Source organism: Beta vulgaris, chromosome 8, assembly GCF_026745355.1.
Source record: "Beta vulgaris subsp. vulgaris cultivar EL10 chromosome 8, EL10.2, whole genome shotgun sequence".
NCBI classification, from domain to species: Eukaryota; Viridiplantae; Streptophyta; class Magnoliopsida; order Caryophyllales; family Amaranthaceae; genus Beta; species Beta vulgaris.
The window spans coordinates 15,191,020-15,207,339 of record NC_079209.1 but is presented as its reverse complement, the minus strand read 5'-3'; the positions used below and the strand labels follow the sequence as shown (position 1 = coordinate 15,207,339).

General features: G+C 35.3%; 1 protein-coding gene across 1 annotated transcript; it reads left to right on the top strand.

Annotated features, from left to right (window-relative positions):
• The first annotated feature begins 3,796 nt into the window (after positions 1 to 3,796).
• On the top strand, positions 3,797 to 6,929 carry LOC109133663 (BTB/POZ domain-containing protein At3g22104). Its single transcript, XM_019247258.3, has 3 exons — positions 3,797 to 4,924; positions 5,097 to 6,224; positions 6,432 to 6,929. The coding sequence occupies exons 1-3, from the start codon at positions 4,862 to 4,864 to the stop codon at positions 6,864 to 6,866; spliced, it is 1,626 nt and encodes a 541-aa protein (XP_019102803.2). The 5' UTR covers positions 3,797 to 4,861; the 3' UTR covers positions 6,867 to 6,929.
• Positions 6,930 to 16,320: the final 9,391 nt, after the last annotated feature.

The following is a 16,320-nucleotide window of genomic DNA, read 5'->3' as shown; positions in this document are numbered from 1 at the left end:
GATTTTTAACATAAGAACAGGATTAATTAAAGGCCAAGTTTATGAAGAGAACATCATTTCGATGACACCATATACACCACAAAATAGCTACAACGCTATTAACCATGCGAGTGGTCTCCAACAGCTTCAAATCTGCACAAAATAAAAAGTAATACAAAAACTTACGTACCCAATCATGCTCAGTGAGTGATGGATGATGTGGTATCTGAATCTCCAATGAAGAGGCCCTCCAAACATGAGCAACAATCGATAAATCTCTAAACAAGTGCTCAGCAGTCTCCAACATATCACATCCAAATTTACACCTATCGTCTACTCTAATCCCCCTTGTGAGCTAGAGCATAAGATGTTTAAGAATTCTCCAAACAAACACTTTCCAATGAGGCGTAATTTGTATCCTCCAAAACTTTTTCCAAAAACTACTAGGACTAAATTGGCCATTTGTATACAACCTCCAATACTAGATAGACTCGATATCATAATCTCAGTCTCTCGAAGGCTCCTAATAGTCTAGATCCCTCCTAGGATCCATAAGTAAATAAAGTGCCAAGATACACTTCACAATGGTTTAATCAAACCAATACGAAAATAGAGTGTCAGACCACTCATGATTTTAAATTAGATCACTCACCTTCCAAGGAAAAGGGCCAGGCTAACAAGATGCCCGGTCATTGCGTCGAGGGATAGCCACTTGACCGTTGACCCCCTATCCGACGATGATGCATAATACGTTGAATGCTTCTCATACTCCAAGAACACATTTGAGAAGGATTGTCATCCGCCACTTTATCTATCGAGATCCCCCATATTTTGCACATATCATACGCGAAAGGAGGTTTTGTGGACATATATGAATACGCTAAGCTTGTTTGAAAACCATAGCCACATTAACCTTAGAATTATCTCTCAATCCTACCCCCCCATTACTACACTTGTGTTTAACCAACAGTTTGACTTCTCCAATAGATGGGCTTAGTAGCTTTACACTGATCCCACCAAAAGGGAATGAATAATGTCCAAAGGAGCATATACAGTGCCATAAGATGAGAAAGCATTGTTGGCATAACAGATTATGAATAACAACGACCTACCTGCCTCAGAGATAAAAGAGTATTGCCATGAACTTAATTATTCTTTTGGCCAACTTATTAATCTAGTGTTGACCAAAGAGTGTGTACCATCAAATTCCATAGGACATTCCAAATATTCCTCCAATGCATCTTTACTAGGAACTCCTAGTGGCTTACCTATAAACCCAATAAAACTAGAAGGAGTGTTATTGCTAAACTTTACATAGGATTTTTCAAAATTAACCATCTCTCTTGAAATGTTACAAAACCCCTCAATAAGATGCTTAAGCTTCTGGCAAGCCTCTGGGCATTTGCAAGAAAATCAACGCATCATCAGCAAAAAATAAAAAGTTTGGAGCATTCCAACTAAACCTAATTCCTCTAACTTCTTGATCAATTTGCGCCCTCTATAATCTACATGCCAAAACCTCCATACACAGGATAAAAAATAAAGGTCATAACTAATCACCTTGTCTCAACCCCACAACTGGTGTGAAATAAGACGTCGGTTCTCCAGTCACTAACAAAAAGAATTGAACCAATTGATATACACTGCTAGATCCAATTTATATCCAAATTTGAGGAAAACCCATTACTTGTAATATCCTAATTTCAAAATCCCACCTAAGACAATCATACACTTTGTTCAGATGTAATTTAAGCACCCCATAAAACTTCTTTCCTAATTTATGTTTATGTAACCAACCAACTATATCATGTCCCAAAATAGTACTATCCAGTATCCGCCATACTTCGTCCAGAGACAAAAACATTCTGATTTGACCCTATCAAATTCATCATAAATGGTTTTAATCTTAGAACTAAAACCTTGGCAATAATCTTATAAATAGTATTACAAAGTCTAATAGGGAAAAAGTGTGTACAAATTTGGGGTGAAACCACCTTTGAGATCAAGGCTACAAACACCCATGTGAAGAGGAAACAGATAGAGAGAGGATATTACCAAATAAATAAGGAAATACTGCAATTAATATGATACTTTCAAATAAGGAAAATATTCCAATTAAATAACTAAAAAACTTGAATCGACCTAGTGCACACTAACTTAGGGATACATCAGGTTTGCAATCGATATTAATTTCATATAGTGAGTTTTATAGAGATACAATGTACTTATATCCAATATAGTGGATTTTATTAATGTTAAACATATAGTGAAATTATATGCAATGTAGTGAAAGATTCAATTTTAATGTTTTAACATGCAGGAAGATGTAGGTTATATAATATATCATAATGCGTGCTTTAACATATAGAAAGATTTAGTTTATGCTTGATATATTGAGTGTGTAAACTGTATAGTGAGTTTATGCATGATATAATGAGTGTCTGAATGATATAGTGGAGTGTTTAGAAATAATGTGGGTTTTGCATGATATGGTATGTTTCTACATGACATAGTGAACTTCTTCATGATATAGTGGGTTTCCAAATGATATAACGGATTGTTCAGAAATAATGTATTTTTTGCATTATAATATAAATACATTTTTGAATGATATAGTATTGTGTTTCTGCATGATATAGTATTGAGTTTCTACATGATATAGTGGGATTAAAAATATATATTGGATTGTTCAGAAATGATATACATGCTTTTGACTTGGTGCACACTAATGTTCATGTCAAACCAGTCCACAATAGTCAAATTGTTAAGTAAATATCAAGGAAATATAATATATGGTTAAAAAGACATACAAGTGAAATAAAGAAATTTTATTAAGAGAGAACACATTACACATTTACCTATGCATAGTCTAAGAGCATGTACAATGAGATGGTTTTAAGTTGGTCTAGTAAAAAGTAAAGCTAGCTTTACTTAGTTTTGTTGTTGGGGCAATTGGCCCTTGAAGTTGGTTGGTCTAAAATTCCAGACCAGCAATGCCTCAGATGGCATGTCTGCCACAACTAATATTGCGCCGCGTGTCAAAATAAGCTGGCCCATATTATTATTTTTCTTTGTCATATGTTGATACATTGCGTTTCAGAAGAAAAGAGAAGAAATTTCAATAGATGGCTCGCGTTTTGAGCTACAATTGACGACAGAATTGTGAGGATATGTCAGTGGCCTTGATGCATTTATTACAACTTTGACGTGCGAATGGAGTAGCGCCATGTGGATGGAAGCTTCACTCTGTTTTTCACTTGCTATCCACTGCAACGTAACTATATAAATTCCAACGTTAATAAAAAAATTGGGGATTAATTTTTAAAAGAATATTACTCCCAAGGCTATAGAATATTTTTAGTTATAAATTGAGCCTAAAATTTGATATATTTTACCGCACTTTTTTCCAACTTGCTGATCTTTCTAATCAGTTTCTCCTCCATATAATTATTTATATACACCTTGTTAAGTCAATATTATAGATTCAAATAATCCAAATTACTCCCAAAATAATTTAATTACGTAATCTAATCAGCGTAACTTAAGTTAATTAATTAAATAACAAATTAGTGTAACTGAACTTACTTCACGTAATCTAAATAATGCCTTAAGTTAATTAATTAAACAAAAATTTATTAATATGCATAATTAATGTCAAGTTAACGCTAATTTTATTTAACATAATTTAATTAGCTAATTAGCTTTTAATATAATTTAATTTAACGTAATCTAACTAGCTTTTATTAATTTAAATTATCTATTTCATATAAAAATAAACATTGGGTATCAGAAAGAGTATATAGTGGGGTATGGTAAAAGTAGGAGAGAGAAATAGAAAAACCAAGTAAGACCAACCAAACCATTGTGCGAAAAAAAAGATGAGTTGGTGGGAGTTTAGTGGGATGTGAGGTGTAAGAAGGAGGGAATGAGAGAGAATGACAAAAACTCAAAGACCAACCAAACCATTGTACATGCTCTAAGAACTGTTTTGTGGTCTTAGAATACATCACACCATAACATCATTTAAATATGAGTTAGTCTTGCGTGGACCTGATCCACAATAATATTATTGTGGACCAAAACCACTTATTTAACACACTGACTGCTCTTTTTTTCTCATATAGTAACTTTTTAAAATTTCAAGTTATATTATACAGTTAATATCTACCATAGTGACTGTTTTTTTTTTATTTAATATATTCACGCTTTCTCACATTAGTTTATAATAATGAAATTTTCACTTTGTGACAGTGAGGTTTTTTCTTTCACATAGTCAAACTTAACAATTCATATCTACTCATTTTCTATATCTAATTTTTTATGTAGTGACCTTTTTTTTTTTTTTTATAAATAACATGAATTAACATTAAGTCTATACTAGTTTAGTGTGGACCAAATCCATATAAGTTTTTGACGTCAAATCTTTTGGGTTAAATGGACATTTGTGCATGTATAGAGGACGAAATCCCCAAGAATAAAATTTCAAAAAAAAAAAAAAAATTGCTCCAGAAAAACCAATGCAAGACAAAAGGAAAATGGGAATCTCATCTCAAGGATCAAGGAAATCAAAAAACGATGGTAAATTTGTCCACATGTGGTTGGTTTTTTCTGGGAAGGTCAACTTTATCTTCTTAATTAATATATTGGTAGACTATGTAGGACATGTTTTTGTTTCTCGTTCTTCCATGTTATGTTTCTAAAATCCTCGATTTGACTAAACTAGAAATTAGCGCAACACACAAAATTCCACAAATAGGTTTTCCGCAAAGAAGCTTCGGTTTTCTTTTATGTTCCCTATTTTATGTTGTGGGTTTTTAAATCTTCTTTTTCCATCACCATATATTGAAGATTAAACATAAAAGTTCATTTCAGAGTTTTCATAATGGATGTTGGTTGTGACCTTCAAGTGGACGTCAATGGCCTACAGAGTTTTTGGGTGAACAAGGTACTTTTCTACCACTTCGATATTACCTTTTTATTTGTATTAGGCTTGTATAATTGGATTTTAATCATATTGCATGTTAAAAGTAAATATCCTTTAACTGTATTTGTTTAGTACATACGCTTATTTGTTAGCAAATTTTGTTGCTAATACTTGTATTATATGAAACTTGCAGAAAATTTTAGCACAATTCTCTGGTAAGTTGAGCAACTTATTTGAGAAAAAGTGCAATAATGGTAGTTGCGGTATTAAAGTAATATATCAATACTTTCCCGGGGGACCAGCTGGTTTTGAGTTTATTACAAGGTTCTTCTACAACAATGGCATCGTCAACATAAGTCATTCAAATGTACTATATCTAAACCATGTAGCCAAATACATGGAATTGAACAAGAATGTCTTTGGACGGCTTAATTTGATAGCTCAAACCGAGAAGTTTCTCGATAGAGTGCATTGTTGGTCTTGGTCCGAGCTCTTGCTAGCATTGACGCACACACAATGCTTATTAGACAATATCAACGTAGTTTCTTCAGTCGGAAGATTGGTAAGTGAGGTAGTTGAGAGGATTGCATCGCACTGCATAACAACACCTTCCTCGCTTTCATCTACATCCTCTAGTTTTCGATCCTCATGCGATTCTAAGAGTTCTCTAAGTACTACTAAAACTAGCTATTTTCGAACTTTTTGGTGGTTCAAGGATATATCAGCCCTTGATTGTGATTTAATTAACTTGTTGGTAAGAAAATTGGTGTTAGAAAATTTTGAGCATTCTACCATATGCAAATTCCTCTTTTACTATCAAAGAATGAGGGTTTTTGGTGGCTCAAATAAAGTTGTAAGAGCTAAAATGATTGAAACAATTATTAACCTACTTTCTCTCCTTGATAAGAGGAATATTTCCATCAAAGGGTTGTTCGAGACCTTGAGAATAGCTTCAAAGTTGAAGCTAAGTAAACCCTATATAAGTCAACTAGAAATTTTGATTGGGTTGCAGCTTGATCAAGCTGCAATAGATGATTTACTTCTTCCTTCTCCACCAAGGAAAAACAAATTATACGCCATGTATAATGTAAATCTTGTACTAAGGTTATTGAAGAATTTCCTATTGGACGGGAATATTAGTTTTAAGCTTTGCTCATACAAACTGAAAAAAGTCGCAAGGTTGGTGGATTTTTATGCTAGTGAAATTGCACCAGATTCGCGATTGGAGCCCTCCAAGTTTATTGCACTTGTGACAGTAATCCCGGATTCTGCTCGGGACTCTTGTGACAAAATATATCAAGCTATTGAAATCTACCTTGAGGTACCTATCGTCCTATTAGTTCTAACAATCTATATATTATTTTCACAAAATTACCTATAAGCAATTAATGATTTACAAATTCACTCGTTTGTTACAATTTGTTTTGTTTTTTTGAGGGGACGTTTTTTACAATTTATTATAAGGTCAAATGAATTTCAAAACTTACAATGTTGGTTCTTAACTGTGTAAGCTAATTTTTTCTCGTAGGTTCATTCAGGACTAAGCGAAGAACAAAAGATGAGTATATGCGATGTGTTAAACTATGACAAGCTTTCGTTACGAATACTAAATCGGCTGTCTAGCAACTTCAATTTTCCATTGTTGGCTATTGTAAAAGCTTTGGTTCATCAAAACCCAACGTTAAAAAGCTCTGTCAAAGATCCCAATCATGTTAAAGTTTTCAGAAGTTTGGGTTGTAGGGGTCGTCAAGCAAAGACTTTCATGACTAAGGACGAAGTCCTTGCTAAGGAAATGGCAAAGAAAGAGAAGTTTAAAGTTCATCTTCAAGAAATGGGGTGTACATTTTTAGAATTGGAGAGTATTTTTGCTAAGTTGCAAACTCATCATGTTACAGATAATGGTATGACCCCAAAAGTTTGTTGTATACATAATGTCAAACATCTCCCAAAACTTTGTTCATGATAGTACATCGTATACTAGGACTACTACTTTATCATTCTAGTAAGATTATGCGCCTAGAAGTAAACGTCGACTTTAATTAGTATTGCATATATATATTTTTGTACTATTAACATATGCTACTTTCGCTCGTTTTATCTTGTCTTTTGCTACTCACAAATTCTTAGGTGCAACTATTACATCATATTTATGGTGTAACAACCCATAAACTGTATGCCTCATTAGAAGCTAAACAAAACCTATAACGCCCCGATCTCTAAACATCATTTTTAAGTTAATTAATCCAATGTTCGCAGCGGAACTTAGATGGTCGGTGCGCTACTGCCGTATTTTCCGTTCGAGAAAATACAAGGCAAACATTCGTTCATGATGCTAAACATATTATAGTTATTAAAATAAGCATCTTAATTATATAAATATAAATAGCTAAGCATAGATGATTACGTAATTATAGTTAAACTAAGTTCGTGTTCTAGTGATCATAAATTTAGATTACAAGAGTAAATGGACCATTAGCGTTACATAACTAAATTTGTTTAATTTATAGAACAACTTGTCAACTTAACTATAAAATATCCATTAAGCCTAACAAATTAAGTATGTGGATTTTATTAATTGGTTTAACTAAACTAAAACTAGATTTTAGGCCCATATTATGAATAACTAGTTTTTATATGCACGCGATGCGTGCGAACATACGTACAAAATTATTTTTTTAGGAGATGAAAAAAATTAAATTACTTATTAATTATTTCTAATAAATTAGGAATATTTTAATTCTTGATGGTTTTCTTTTTGTATTATTTTTTTATTTTTTAAATTAATTAGGTAGTTTTCTTTTTTATTTTTTCATTAAAGGAAGTAGTTATAATAGAGAAGTGTTTGCTCTCAAAATAGGAAGAAGGGGCGTGCGAGAGAGACAAGGTGGCGGTGCGGAGGTGCGGTGGTGGCGCACAGAAGGCGCGATAATGCTGAGGGCGGACGGTGGTGCTGCGGCGGGGCTGTGGTTGCTGACCCGAAACAGAGGAAAGAGGAAGTGGTGTTGCGAAAAATAAACAGAAGCTTTGGGGGGGCGTTTTTGGTGGCTTTTTCCGGCGAGGTGGTGGAATACCGGTGAAGACAGTGGAATGGTGGTGGTGGTGATTTGAGGGAGGGAACAATGGGTATTTATAGGCATAGTTGGGGGATAAATTCATGAATTGGGTGGGTTGATTTGATGAAGAAAACTGAAATTTGGGTGGGTTTGATTTGATAAATATTAGATTTTTAGATGGGTTTGATTTGGATTGAAGTTTTTTAATTGTAGTTGAGTTTGTTTGTGAAAAATAATCATGGGTTGGATTAAAATTCCATTGTTGGGTTGTTTTGGGAAAACAATGAAGATGGGAATGAAACAGTAGCATCTGTTTTTGATTTTCCCTTTTTTTTTTCTTTTCGTTTTCTTTTTCTTTTCTTTTCTTTTCTTTTCTCTTTTTCTTTTCCTTTTTATTCTTATTAGCATTAATTTGTTCTAATATTGAATTAGTAGTACTTGTAAGCTTTAGTGGTTAATTGATTATTATTTCTTTTCTTGCTTTAACTAATATAATTATTAAATCTAACATAACTTGTTATTATTTGCAACATATATTTACTTAACGAATTAATTATCATTACGTGGATATAGAGTAACAAAATCTCGATCGTAACTTATGATTAAAGGAAAAATTTAGCCACTAATTATTATTATATAATTTAAGAAAGTTTAAATTTTCGAGATATGGCTCCTTCGTCGATCTGCATAGCTCTTTTGTCGGCTCTGAGCAGCCTTGATCGTTGCTTGAATCAATCGTACTTTCTCTGTCGTTTTTTGTTTCAAGTTAGGCCCAATTATTCTAGCTTCATCTATGTCACTCCAACAAAGGCGTGTTCTACACCGTCTTCCGTAGAGTGCTTCATACGGTGCCATCCCGATGCTAGCTTGATGGCTGTTATTATAAGAAAATTCCATTTCTCCCAGCTTCCTTGGAAATCTAATATACATGCTCTCAACATGTCTTCGAGAGTCTGAATTGTTCGTTCCGTCTGACCATCAGTTGCTGGGTGAAAAACAGTACTGAAATCAAGTCTGGTGCCAAGAGCTTTTTGCAATTCTTTCCAAAACTTCGCCTGAAATCACGAGTCTCGATCAGACACAATTGAACTCGGAACTCCATGTAGTCTGACAATTGTGTTCATATACAACTCCGCTAGCTTATCCAAACTCCAATTATTCCTTATAGCCAAGAAATGCACGGACTTCGTTAATCTATCCACAATTACCCAAATAGAATTCATGCCTCTAGATGATGGTGGTAATCCCATAATAAAATCCATTGAAATCGAATCCCATTTCCAAGTGGGAACATCTAATGGTTGTAGCAATCCTACAGGCCTCTGGTGCTCGATCTTTATTCTTTGACAAGTCAAGCACCTCGAAACGAATTCTGCAACTTCTTGCTTCATATTACTCCACCAGAATGTTTGCTTTAAATCCTTATACAACTTGTTTCCTCCCGGGTGTACCGAGAAAGGACTATAATGAGCCTCTTCTAGAATTTTTCTTTTTAACGACTCGTTATTGGGAACACATAACCTTCCTTGGAATCTCAAAGTACAATCTTCTTGAATCACAAATCCTGATGAGTTCCCTTTCTTCACATCATCCTTTGTTTTCTCTAACTCCATATGTTCGCCTTGTGCCTCCTTTATTTTTTCCAACAACGTCGGCCTTAACTCCAATGCATTCAAACATGCATTTATCTTCCCTTGAATGATCTCAACTTTCATCTTCCATAGATCCCTTTGGATAGCTTTGGGTAGGGTTAGGATGGTGTTTAAGCGGGGTTTTCGGCTTAGGGCATCGGCCACAACATTAACCTTTCCAGGGTGATATTGAATGTCGAGATCGTAATCTTTGAGGAGTTCTAGCCATCTACGTTGTATCAAGTTTAGCTCTTTTTGTGTGAAAATATATTTGAGGCTTTTGTGGTCGGTGAAGATTTTGCATGGAACACCATAGAGATAGTGTCGCCATATTTTGAGAGCAAACACCACAGCTGGTAATTTAAGATCTCATGGGTTGGGTAGTTTTGTTCATGTGGTTTTAGTTGTCGGGAAGCATAGGCTATAACTTTATCGTTTTGCATTAAGACGCACCCTAATCCATGCTTGGAAGCATCACTGTACACCACAAAACCTTCCTTATCAGATGGGAGGGTGAGAACAGGGGCGGAGATTATACTCGAAGATCTTCAATTTTCGTTGCGATTATACCATATTTTCGCCGGAGATCTAACTCGAAAATGAAAAATCAGATTGTTTGTTGCGTTTATACATAATTTTCGCCAGAGATCTTGAAAACGAGGTTTTTCTGCTGCGATTATACCTATTTTTCGCCGGAGACAGACGTGTTTGAGAGAACCGGTGAGAGAATAAGAGAGGCCGGTGAGGGAGAGTCGTGTTTTTGAGGGTGAGAGAGAGAGAGACGGGTTTGAGGGTGAGAGAAAGAGGGGGTTTGAGTGTTTGAGAGAGACAGACGTGTTTGAGGGTTTGAGAGAGAGTGAGATAGAGAGTTTCTGAGAATGAGAATTGAAGAGAGAGAGTGAGATAGAGAGTTTCTGAGAATGAGAATTGAAGAGAGAGAGTTTCTGAGAATCAGAATTGAAGAGAGAGGCGCTGAGAATGAAAATTGAAGAGAGAGTGTGAGGCGCGCTGAGAATGAAAATTGAAGAGAGAGAGTGTGAGGCGCGCTAGGGTTTATGGAATAAAAAGGGTAGGTAGTGGGCCTCGTGGTTTATGTGCGTCGCACATTAAATAGGTGCGATGCAAATTATCTATTTTGCAACGCATTTAAAAGACATGCGACGCAGATAGTTGAGACGATTTGCGTCGCATAGACACGGAAACGACGCACATTTGGCTTTTGCAACGCATGTAAAGAAGGTGCGACGCAAATGGGCCATGTTGTGCGTCGCACTCCTCCTACGTGCGACGCAAATCCCAACTGTGCGTCGTTTCCGTGTCTATGCGACGCAAATCAGGGGACGCAAATCGTCTATTTTGTACTAGTGCTTCTTCAACTCCTGAAAAGCTGCTTCACTTTCATCGGTCCATTCAAATTTGACAGACTTCTACGCTAATCGGGTTATGGGTAAAGCAATTTTGGAGAAGTCCTGGACAAATCTTCGATAGTAACTAGCCAAACTCATGAAATTTCGGATTTCTGTGACATTAGTGGTCTAGGCCACTCCATTATAGCCTTTATCTTTTGTGGGTCGACAGAGATTCCATTCTCTGAAATAATGTGCCCTAAGAAGGCAACTTATTTCAACCATAATTCACATTTCTTCAACTTCGCATATAACTTGTTAATGCGATTGTGAAGCACCGAAGACGATTATGCAAGGTTTAGTTTTCCTATAAAATACTCGAGTTCTCTCTCGAACGGTCCTCAAGAGTAATCACTTAATCAATCAACTAAATCTTCTCTCGAATGGTCTTTAGTTAATTGATTAAGAGATTCAATAAGTGCGGAAAACCCCTAATGAAGAATCCCCTTAATTTCTACCCAATATCTTGGCCTAGAGATTAAGTCGTTTCTTGGGGATGATAAAAGAGTTTAAAATTCGATTTAAGAACATTTGAAATCAAAATACCAATAAATGTGATCAATATCTATCCTAAGGTCTCAAAACACCAAGATCAATGCATAAACTTCTTTAAACATCACAATCACATCAACAACACATTTAAAACCCTAATTCATACTTTCACCCTAACCCTAGATATGAAACTACTCACTAATCATGGAGTTTAAGTAATTAAACATAAAATCTATGACTAATCTAAGGCTAAACATGATTAAGAAATGAATAAACTAATAGAAATCACAATCATGAAACTAAGAGAATGAAGATCTAAAATAATCTAAAGACAAGAACAAACACTAAGAGAATGAATTAAAAACTGAAACTTTGAATTAAAATTAAATGAAAAGTACATTTGATGTTAATGAAATCAATAACTAGGATTGATGATCTCAATTCTCTATCCAACTAAAGTGTTTTCTCTCTAATACAAAACCCTAAAATATTCTCTAAAAACTAGAATAAACATAAGTCTTCAAAAAGTAAACAAAACTATAGTTTAATGAAGCGACATTTTCTTTCCGAAAATGCATGGTGCGGGCGCAACATAAGGAGGTGTGGGCGCACCATATGTCAGGTGCGGGCGCACATGTCTCTTCTGCCTTAAGGTGAAATCCTCCGTCATATGGTGCAGGCGCACCAGTAGTTAGTGCGGGCGCACCTTGTGCTTCGTGTGGGTGCACCAATGTTGTCTGCTTCTTCATCTATGAATCTGCTGAGGTGCGGGTGAACCACTTATCTGTGTGGGCGTACCACTGTGAGCGAGCAACTCCAGACGCACCTCAAGCTCCCTTGCATTCTCTAGCTCGTCCCCTTGAGCCATGTCTTGCATTACTCGACCTCGAAAAGGGTCATACCTGCAATAGAAACACGAGAAAACATGGTGAAAGCATATGTGCTAGAAATTCGATCAAAATAGATCGAAAATCTAGCAAAATGTCACTATGATAAAGTATGATCAAGTGAATGAAATAGAAGGGAAAAGTGAGGAAAAAGAGGGAAGAAAGCGGAATACGGGGGACCAAAACAAGCCAAAAAGAGGTCACAAAGTGCGTTAGAAACACAGTTATCACAAGGTTTTCAAAAAATAGTTTTAAAAAGAAAAGAACTTTTATTTTCGAAAATCAGTTTTAAAAGAAAATGATTTTTTTTCGAAATCAGTTATATAAGGGATATAAATTAGAAAAACAACTCACGTTTTCAGATTTGGTTTATGATAAATTTTGAGAGTTGAAAGTAGATCCGCAGAGCATAGAGTGTACGACACAAAGTTTTAGTAATTATATTTATGGTCTCTAAAAAAACGATTGTAACGATCCTCTGTTTGCTTGAATAAGAAGCACACTTGTGAGGAGTCATTCTTTCTGTAATTATCATATTAGAGAGAGTAGCAACACATAGGTTTAAGTGTTGGGAAGCACTACTAGAGTTAGTAGTGGGGGAATCATATTGTATTAAGAGTTTGGTATTTTAAGATTCAAATAATAAAAGAGTAGTTTTTGTCGACGTAGATCTCAGAGGTGAGATTGAACCAGTTAAATTCCTATGTCTTATCATTTGATTTTATTGTTTTCTTGTTTTGATACAATTGTGTTCGAGCAAAAACATCAACCAGAGAGTTTACGAGTGAATAAGATAATGTAAGGCATTGTGTCATAAGAGTGTTTTCGCATAAATCGATTAGTGTGTGTCACTCCATTCAACCCCCTCCCGCTTCTTGTGTGTCACCTTGTACTCCAACACTAGTATATCAAAAGCTCAATACGTATTATGATTTGTAGGATGAGGATCAAGACGGGCACAATGGGTCATTTGTAGATTGATGTGTGAATGAGCACCAAGGGGTCTCAGATGAAAGTGCACGAGAATATGTTCGTTAAATGATTTCAGATGCAGAGAAGCGCCTCGATAAGGAGTGTCTTTCTCAGTCGCCATTTTCGTCAGATTTCAAATCTACTTTCCTAAATTTAGCTAGAATGATTTCAGTTATGTACTCTTATCATGACAATCAACATCTACCAATCCTGGAGAAACACATAAAGTCATTGCTTTATGAGTAAACCAAGCACATATTGTCTATTGGCGACATTGGATAATATTTTTGGATTGGGTAAATAAATTTACCGGACTAGAACCCCGCACAGGTCAACCCGACCAGTTCGAGACTTAAAGTATGAGATGTATTAGTTTCATGTCACTTTATTTTTAGTCGCAATGGTTATGGTTTTGTGACTCGAATTAACATGAGATATAAAGTTTATTAATGTATATATTACATTAATTAAGGAGCGTTCACTCGAGCTTAGAGCAAGCGATCAGGATTGGCATGGATTTTAGAGAATGAGAGAACTGACGATATTGAGCAGGGAGCGCCTGCTTAGCACAGGAGCACACATTTCACACTGTGAGCAATCGCCCATTTCGTCAGTTTCGCGTCTCTTCGATTGTTTTTTATGGTTATTTTTCATATAATACTGGATGTTTTTGTGTGTAAAAAACTCTAATTCATTACCTTGTATATGTGTTCATGAAAGCAAAGTAAAGAAACTCTCTCAATTGCAAAAGCACAAAGTCATTGTTCATCACACAAAAATCATTCATACACTTGTTCTGATTTAACGATTATCATAGTGAACGTAATCATTGTTGCTTCTTCTTTGTATCTCGAGAGTAAATTTCATGTAAATCGTGCTGAAAGTCAGGGTCAAAATATTACTTTTGGGAAAGAAAATCGCTCCTAGAAGATTGTTCATTGTTATTTCTAGTAGTGGAATTCATGATCCCTGTAACTTGTTTTTAGTAATTCTAACAATCCAAAAGTAATATTTATCGAAGATGGCTACGGTTCGTGAGATGACAGTGAATTTTCACAAACTAGACAAGTTTGAAGACGTGGGTGTTCGTTGATGGCAAAAGAAGATGCATTTCGTTCTCACTTCTCCTAGTGTGGCATATGTTCTAAGCACTCCAAAACTCGAGATGGAGGAAAATGAGACATTGGAGGCCACAATGAGGAGGAAGAAGTGGGAGAATGATGACTACATATGTTGTGGTCACATTATTAATGGTATGTCCGATACTTTATTTGATCTTTATCAATTTGTTGAATCCGCTAAGGTAGTGTTTGGGAACATGTATTTCATTTCAAATTACGAAATTGAAATTAGGAATTCTAAATTATTCATTTCAAATTCAAATTCCTTGTTTGGCAAATACTGGAATTTCGAATTCTGAAATTTCAAATTCTAATAACTGTTTGGGAAACATCGGGAATTACAATTCTAGAAATTCAAATTCTAATAACTGTTTAGGAAACACCGAGAATTACAATTCTAGAATTTCAAATTCTACTATCTGTTTGGGAAACAACGAAATTTCAATTCTGGAATTTCAAATTCTAAGAACTGTTTGGCACGCAAGTGGAATTTGAATTCCAAAAGTTTAACATTTCAACTAGTTTAGTACAACTTTTAATTAGACAAAAAAAGAGAAAACCACCTAGCTATTCTAGGCACAATAAAATCCAATCCAACTTCTCATTTTCTGGAAGACGCTTGAGCATGTCAAACTCTTCCACTATGCCGCCAAGGAACGTCTTCACAACCCTCAGAATTTGATGTCGAGTGATACCAAGAACATTAAAAAAAGAACCTGGGAGATTAAAAGGGTATCTGAAACACCAAAAGATGCAGGATATTTCTAAGCTTATCTCCAGCAAGAGAGTTACGAATTTCAACGTGTTTTACACTATTCTTCATTTCTCCAAACCATGCTTTATTAAGTGATCATATGAATCAATGCAGTGCTGAAAAAGCTCCTTCGAATGTTCAAAGTCTGGATTTTTTTTCCATGTTTGAGTGCATACTGAGCTTTTTTGTGTGTGAAGATTTACCTAAGTTTTCTCTTTCTTCCTGAAAAGTTGTTTGAAAGAAGAGGAAGCAAAAAAACAATTGAGGAACCCTACTGTGTATACTACTTTTCCTTCTTGTAGTTTCTATTTGAATATAAGGCATAACTAGACAACTCAACCCAATTTCAGACATATCCAAGTAATTCAGCCAGAACAAAGAAAACCCAACAAAAAGTCGACAATTTTTGGGGCACATGAGAAACCAAAAATTCAAGTATTCAACAATACCCCAAATTAAAATCAAAACAAACTTAGAAATGGATGATTTCATAAATATGCCAGCAAAAGCGCTCACATTTATAGAATAACACAAATTCAGAGAAAACAACAACAAATTCAGATAAATCAACAACAAAAACACAATCAACAACAAACTGCTGGTCTGTTATCTGCGTCATTTAGCAAAATTCTAGCTAAATTCTTACAATTAACAACAAATTCAGAATCAAATAGCACAAATCCAGAGTCGAAAAACAACGAATCGAAAAATGCGGAGTGCGAAAACTACCTTGGAAGCGTTCTTCGAAGAAGACTTTAGTAGATGCGATAGCGAAGAGAGAGAAGAAGGAGGAGAGAGAGTGAACTAGCATAGATGAGACCGAAGCTTCATGGTGGAGATATTAGGGCAGATGCAATGGCGACGAGAGAGAAGAAGCGTTCTAATGGTTGGAATTGGAAATGACGTGGGTTGGGGTGGGATTTCGAAACTACAGTTAATTGGGCTATGTGGGAATTGGCTGGAATTTGGGTCAATTCTAATTCTAATTCCTAGTCTTTGCCAAACAACTGAATTAGCCCAATTCTAAAATTGTAAATGAAATGAAGGTTCCCAAACATAGCATAAGATTCTTTGGGATGATTTAGATAGTAAGTATATGGC